Source organism: Humulus lupulus, chromosome 7 (genome assembly GCF_963169125.1).
Source record: "Humulus lupulus chromosome 7, drHumLupu1.1, whole genome shotgun sequence".
NCBI lineage: Eukaryota > Viridiplantae > Streptophyta > Magnoliopsida > Rosales > Cannabaceae > Humulus > Humulus lupulus.
The window spans coordinates 34,173,945-34,182,134 of NC_084799.1; the positions used below are offsets into that span (position 1 = coordinate 34,173,945).

At 34.1% G+C, this 8,190-nt stretch overlaps 1 protein-coding gene and 1 pseudogene across 1 annotated transcript; one reads left to right on the forward strand and one right to left on the reverse strand.

Annotated features, from left to right (window-relative positions):
- Positions 1-4,744: 4,744 nt before the first annotated feature.
- Positions 4,745-6,070, reverse strand: LOC133791567 (protein ALP1-like). The gene has a single exon (XM_062229491.1). The coding sequence runs from the start codon at positions 6,068-6,070 to the stop codon at positions 4,745-4,747; it is 1,326 nt and encodes a 441-aa protein (XP_062085475.1).
- An 854-nt stretch (positions 6,071-6,924) lies between these two features.
- Positions 6,925-7,847, forward strand: LOC133791140 (uncharacterized; annotated as a pseudogene).
- Positions 7,848-8,190: the final 343 nt, after the last annotated feature.

The following is an 8,190-nucleotide window of genomic DNA, read 5'->3' on the forward strand; positions in this document are numbered from 1 at the left end:
ACCAATAGTATAGGGGTTCGACCAAAAAGATGTGCCTACATACGCAGTCTCTATTAATGGTTTTCTCTCTTTGAAAAGCAACCAGCCCTTTAATGGGGGCTTGCCTCTCTTATTTATAGGAGAAGATTCTTTACAAATTATAGAAATGCCACTAGGGTCAAATGTATTTTTACACAAATAATAAGTCAAAAAATAAAATAAAAAAAATACATGGTGGCTACACACTTTGGTTGGTTGTCAGTATTGTAGTGGATAATGGTGGTTGGATTTGATAGCTCATTTTTTCCTCATGTGGGTTGTACTCGTGGTAGGCTTTTTTGCTGCATGTCTGACTAATATGGCGTGGCTATAAAGAGTTGACCTAGTGAGAAATTTTCTTAATAGAACTAGCTCGCTACCTTTGTGCGACTTCTTCCCTCATTTTCCAAATCACTTCGTGTGATATTGTGTTTTCATGAAATGCCCATGATGAGCATTCCTCTTCATGTAAACTTTTCCTCGCAAATTCTGTTTTCACGAAGGCCTTTGTCGCGGTGAGACTATTTTTTGAGACGTTTTTTGCTTGAACGAGCAGTCACTCCTGACACGATTGCTATCTTCCAAACTTCTCACTTGATACCTAGCGATTTGTCTTCTTGCTCGATGCCTTGCGAGCATTTTTCTTGGTTGGTGCCTCTCAGGCCTCCTTCTTGTTGATGAATGCGAGCAATCCCACTTTAAAGGCTCATAACTTTTAGCTAGGGTTGAACCACAAGACCCATAAAATATATGAAGTCGAAGCTCATTTAGAGATCTACGTGTTGGACAGAGTGATCCTGTCACAACCCAGTTTTAGGCCTAAGAAACATTGTTTCAGGTTAATTGGTTGCAAGTGGTATTTCAAAAGAAATATAATACTAATGGGACCATACAAGCCTATAAGGCCAGATTGGTGGCCAAAGGGTTTAGACAAAAAGAAGCCATATATAATTTTGATACCTATTGATCGGTAGTAAGGATAACATCTATAAAAATGTTGTTTGCCTTATCATCAATACACAACCTATATGTTCATCAAATGGATGTTGAAACTACATTTCTAAATGGTAACCTTGATGAGGAGGTGTACATGGAACAACTGAAAGGGTTTGTTCTAAAGGGAAATGAACATAAGGTGTGTAAGCTTGTTAAATCATTCTATGGTTTGAAGCAAGCACCAAAACAATGCCATGAGAAGTTCGATGAGGCCATTGTTTTGGATGGGTTTAGACATAAAAATGCGAACAAGTGTTTATACTCTAAGACTTGTGATGATTATGTCATCTTAGTGTGTCTATATGTTTATGATATGTTGATATTGAGTAATGACATAAAAGGCATAATAGAAACAAAGAGGTTTCTATTTTCTACCTTCAAGATGAAGGACATTGGAGAGGTTGATACTATATTAGGTATTAAAGTTAGAAGGAATGTTGATGGACATGCCTTAGGTCAATCTCATTATGTTGAGAAAATGCTTGACAAGTTTGGTCATCTCAATATCAAAGAGGCAAACACACCCTTCGATTCATGTCAAAAGCTTGAAAAGAATGAAGGGAGAGCAGTGGCTCAACTAGAGTATGCAAGTGCAATTGGGAGTTTGATGTATGACACTCATTGTACTAGAGCAGACATTGAATTTGTGGTTAGTAAACTTAGTAGGTTTACTAGCAATCCAACTATCTTACATTGGAAGGTAGTTGAAAGAGTATTTGGATACCTAAAGAGGACCAAAGAGTTATGCCTCCAATATTCTAAGTTTCCTAAGGTACTTGAGGGATATACCGACGCAAGTTGGATATCCGGTGTAGGAGATAATCACTCCACAACCGGTTGGGTGTTTACCCTTGGTGGGGTGTGGTTTCTTGGGGTTCTAAGAAACAAACATGTATAAGTCACTCAACCATGGAGTTCGATTTTGTAGCTCTAGCGGCAATAGCGACAACCGACAAAGAGTCCGAGTGGCTAATCATGTTGGAGATTCCAATTACCACGGTTGATGTATTTGATTAGATATATTGTGATAATCAAGCCACTTTGATTAGAGCTTACAACAAAATTTATAATGGAAAATCTATACATATCAGTCTTAGACATGACTATGTGAGGGAATTGATTGATAAAAGTATCATATCAATTTCATATGTGAAATCATGTTAGAACTTAGCAGATCCGTTTACCAAACCTCTTGGGAGATATTAGGATAGTTCCAATAATAAAGGGATGAGACTAAAACTCCTTGATATATAGATTCCACGATGATGGAAACCCAACTCAAAACTTGTTTACATCAAGTGTAGAGTTCAATGGGTAAGAACAAGTCATTCGATAAGGGAATAGTTTCAACATTAACAACTTAAAGACTCATCAAGGGTGACTTAATGTTGGTTTCTACCGAAGTGAGGGTTAAGCCTGGGGCTTTTAATGAAATTCAGTTGAGGAGAAACAAACATCTCTAAAAGTAGCAAAGATGTTGTAAGAATTTTACCTACCTAGAGGTGGGCCGCCTCTTAAGAGACTATGAGTTTTCTCTCCGGATGGTTCATGAATGGAGCAAGCACATGGTCATTAATAGTGTTGGGCGTGAACAGTGGGAAATACATAAGTAATCATGTAGACGTGTGTGAGATATTACCAATTTTTATCACTAAGAATGTTGGATTCAATCTTTTAAGAATACCTTAGCATTTCGATTTAAGCTTTGTAGTGTTTTCACTAAGGTAAAGTTCAAACCGAAAAGGTACTATACTTTATGCACTAATATCGTTGGCTAGAGAAGTGATGGTGTATTTTACCATGTGGGGGAATGTTGAGATTGGTTAAATACATGGTGAAATTGTTTAGGCACGAAGAGGTGTTAAAACAGTAACTATTTCACAAAAGTCAACAAGTGAAAGTTGACTTTTGGTATAAGCATTTATAAATCAACTTTTTGGGTCCAAAATATTTATTTTGAGTATATAAGATTACCCAAGAAGTTTGGGAGCATTTGGAAGTGTTTTGAGACAAGTTTTGGAGTGCCAAAATAGAGACATTAGCGATGCGTAGCCCCCTAGGAGGTGATGCGTCGTCCAAAGCTTTGAAACCCTAGACTAAATAGACCAGGCGATGCATCACTGGTCATAGGCGATACATTGTCTGATAGGCAATGGATCGCTTGGTGCTAGGCAATGCGTTGCCTGGGGCGTTACATGGTATCCGTACGGTTACGTAATTTAGCTCCAAAACTTAAATTTAAATGCTCTTATCTCATTGGTTGAGTCTAATGAGGGTCCTATACTATTTAAGAGGTTCATATGAGTTAATTGGTGAATTAATCACTCTTCTCTCTCTCTCTCTCTCTCTCTCTCTCTCTCCAAGATTACTAGTTTTCTCCAAGATCTTCATCAAGAAAACTTGACTTGTATGAAGGATCAAGGCTTGTGTATCCCAATATCATTCCATTGTTGTAGCTTCAAGCATTTCCATAGAGAAGGTAAGGAATAGAGATTTTTGGACAACAAATCTTCATTTGTGTCAAGCCTTGCAACTTTTGTGTTTCACATAAAATCATAGCTTGTAATTTTATGTTCCTAGGCTTTGTTCTTCAATGAAAGGTCTACTCTAAACTCTTATCTCATTGTGTGTTATGCAATTTGTGTTTAACTATTATCAAATGTTGATTTACTTGTATATTTTGTCTTGAGTTGTATCACAAACGAAATGTTATCTATAGCCTAATCTCCAACAACACTACCCCTTTAAAATAACATAACAAATTCTCAAATTTAAAATACTTATGAAATATCTTATCTCACAAATCCTTAAAGTTTTGTCATTTTTTCATGCGGTCTTTTACAATTTTCACAAAGTTGAAGGAATTGAATGAAAAAATTGATGACTTGTAAGTAAATGTTTTATTTTAAGTTTATGAGTGAGTTATCTAATTATTTCTATGAATTTTTTTGAGTTATTTTATGCTAGAGAATAACTTTAGGATTTTTAGGTTCAAACTAGGTTTGAATTAGTTCGAACCTAATTTAAATCATTTTTTAATTAGGTTCAAATTAGGTCATATTGAACTTGATTCAAAGTTTTGAACCATGCTAGAACTAGATTCAAATCCAGCTCAATTCATGTTCCAATTAAGTTCGTACTTGGTCAGGTCAAACTTAGTTTGAACTGTATCTGATCTTGGTTTGAGCCAAAGTCAAATTGACATTAAACTTAGATTAAACATATATCTAGATATAGTAAATGTGGAGTCTAATGTCACAATTAAGTCACATGTAAAATATTTGTGTTGTAGAAATCCTCCAATGCTCACCATTAGTTTCTTGACAGCTGGAACTATGTATTGGTTACAACTAAAGCAACAAACAACTAAGAGCATCTCCAACCCATTACCTCATATATGGTGTTGCACCAACACCAAAACTAAAGAATCTTAGCACCATATTTTTTTTCCATTCGAACCACAACACCAAAAAATATATTATTTATTATTATATTATTTTTTAATAAAATAGAATATTCTTTTTATTATTATATTATTTTATCATTTATTTATTTAATTAATCAATTAAGTAAAAATGTCATTATTAATTACATGAAACTTATTTCATAAATATTAAAACTTGAAAATTATAATAACACATTACATTTTCCTATTTAAATATTACACTACTAAAATAAAATACATTCAATTAACCCTAAAACATAACACACCCTTGAAATATTAATTAAATTAAACTAATTTTCCGATACTATATTCGTCCCACAAGTATTCAATTAATGCATTTCGAAGTGCAGTGTGAGCATCCTTATCTTTGATTTTTCTATGTCGAGCTAGAAATTCTTGAAATCGAGCATCGTCATTACCCACCATCTCAACTTCTGGATTTGGCACTTCGAACTGTTCTTCAATGGGTGCATTAAAGTCGCGTTCATCTTCTATTATCATATTATGCATAATAATACATGAAGTCATTATATCATGTAATATCCTCTTATTCCATTGATGCGCTGGTCCTGCCACAATGGAAAATCTTGATTGCAATACTCCAAACGCATGTTCTACATCTTTTCTACATGCTTCTTGTTTTCGAGAAAAAAATTGTTTCTTCGGGTCAAGTGGCTCACGAATGGTTTGACCAATAGTAGACCATTTTGGATATATACCGTCGGCTAAATAATAACCCATATTATACTCTTTCCCTTTAATGACATAATTAGCGGGTGGAGAAACACCCGCGGCAAGATCAGCAAAAAGATGGGACGCCTCCAACACGCTAATATCATTGTTAGATCCAGGTAGACCAAAATATGCATGCCATATCCAAAGATCATAGTCAGCTATAGCTTCAAGAATAATAGTCGGAGATCCAATAAGACCAGCGCATTGTCCTCCCCAAGCCGTAGGACAATTTTTCCATTTCCAATGCATACAATCTAAACTACCCAACATTCCTGGAAAACCTCGACTTTCACCAATGTGTAGTAGCCTTGCAACATCATCAGCGTTAGGTGATCGGAGATAGCAGACTCCAAAGACCTCGACAACAACACGACAAAATCGTTTCAAACTTTCCAAAGCAGTAGATTCTCCTATTTTGATGTACTCGTTGGTAGCATCTGCCGGTACACCATATGCCAACATTCGAAATACGACTGTTACTTTTTGTAGACCCAATAACGCAAGCTTACCGAGTCCATCTCTTCGTTGGACGAAGTAATTGTCATGCCTTTGTACAACATCATAAATATGAAGGAATAAAGCACGACCCGTTCGGAATCTTCGGCCGAACATCGAGGCAGAAAGTCGAGGGTTCTCTGCAAAATAGTCGTTGAAGAGATTGCGATCAGCATTTTCTCGGTCATGGTTGACTACTATATGACTTGGAATTGAGCCCCTGTGTGACCCTTCGTTATTTTGGTGTTGAGCGATACAAAAATTGTTGTTAGCAGTAATTTGACATACCACTTGTTTTTCTAGATCATCATAATAATCATCATCATCTGAAGAAGAAAAAGACGATGCCAAATAAGATGAACTACCATAATGAGAAATCATCTTTAGCCGTATGTGTTGTTGGTCTACATTAAGCCAATGTTTTATAGTGTAGATATTCACTATCTTCAGATTTCAAATTATTTTGTCTTAAGAAAAGATACCCGTAGCATTGTATTGTCACATCGTATTTTGTCTTCAGATTTCAAATTATTTTGTCTTAAGAAAATATGCCCGTAGCATTGTATTGTCACATCGTATTTTGTCTTCAGATTTCAAATTATTTTGTCTTAAGAAAAGATGCCCGTAGCATTGTATTGTCACATCGTATTTTGTCTTAAGAAAAGATGCCCGTAGCATTGTATTGTCACATCGTATTTTGTCTTCAGATTTCAAATTATTTTGTCTTAAGAAAAGATACTCGTAGCATTGTATTGTCACATCATATTTTGTCTTAAGAAAAGATACCCGTAGCATTGTATTGTCACATTGTATTTTGTCTTCAGATTTCAAATTATTTTGTTTTACAAAAAAGATAGTAGCATTGTATTGTCACATCACATTTTGTCTTAAGAAAATATACCCGTAGCATTGTATTGTCACATCGTATCTTTGTCTTCATATTTCAAATTATTTTGTCTTAAGAAATCTAACTTCAACATCCCTATATAATGGCATATTTTTCACATAAGATGACCACACCTCTTCAACATAGTTCTAAACCAACTTCTTTCTCTTTCAAAATGACTTCAATTTGAACTTCTTCATACTCAATTGAAGAAGATGTGCACTTGTATCATGTGTATCTTGACATTTCTCAAAATCCAATCATAGGAATTAACTAATCCAGAGATCAGATGTGGGCAAGAGTTGAATTAGCATATCACTCTGGACAGTTTAGTAGTCAACCTCGACCGAGAAGATCTTTGCAAACTCAAATGACGACCATTCTTGCGGCAGTTTCAAAATTGAGGGGATGCGTTAACCAAATTGAAAATAAAAATCCAAGTGGTGTTTCACAAGAAGATATTGTGAGTATATATTGTTATAGTTTATTTTTAATTAGTAACTTATTTTTAATTTTATTGACAATATTTATTTATTATTCAATAGTTAAATCAAGCGAAGATGCTATTAGCACAAGATCCAAAGTACAGAAGAGGGTTCAAATTTGATCATGTGTGATCCATTCTTAAAGATTGTGAGAAATTTACAAATGACAACACCAATTCACCAGCTAGATTCCAACAACAAGGTCGTAGTTTCAATTCCCCCCAATCTTGTTCTTCTGGCTTCGAATCGCCGACATCGGCACCCACCGGTATGAGTTCATTTGATCTTAATATGAATGATGAGGAAGTTCCTATTAATTTATCTGAAAGACCTATCGGTGTGAAAAAAGCAAAAGGAAAACAAAAAAGTGATGAACAATTTAAGAAATTAATGGATCAAAGTCAAAAACTTGTTAACGTTATAGAAAAGGGTAACTTTGAAAGAAATGAACTTCTGAGACAAAAGGTTGATGTGGCTAGAATGAGAGGTAGAGAATAAAATTTTATTTACGGATATGAATTCTATATCCGATCCAGAGTTTCGCCAATTTATTTAAAGCGAAAAGAGAAAAATTTACAGATCAAGAGCACAAACATCCGAACATGGAGAACAAGGAAAAGGATCTCAATATCAGGGATCTCAATATCGAGCATCTCAGTTCCAAAGATCTCAATATGAAGAAGAACACAAAGAAGGAGCTGAAGATGAACATCAACGATCTCAAAATCCTTCACAAGATTATAGTCAATATTATGACTATCTTGGCGGAACTGGGAATAATTTTTAAAATTATTAGAAGTATGTCTTAGTTTGTCTTGTGTTCTATATATATAAATATATATATTGTTTTCTATTTTATGTTTGGTGTATTTGATTTTAATATTAGAATGTAAGTTTGTAATATTTTAATTATCTTTTGTATATTTAATTAATTTCAATGTTAATTTTATTTTCTTATAGTGTAGAGTAAGAATTTTCACACAAATTAAAATAAATTATATAAAAAATTAATTATGAAATATTTGAAATTTTATTTAAAAAATTAAATTATATGTGTATTTATAATTTAAAAAACCCAACATAAAATATAGACCCAAATAATACTCATATGTTTATATATATATAAGATA

Excerpts from the sequence above, each read along its gene's own strand:
- LOC133791567 (XM_062229491.1), bottom strand. The coding sequence starts at position 6,070 with ATGATTTCTCATTATGGTAGTTCATCTTATTTGGCATCGTCTTTTTCT.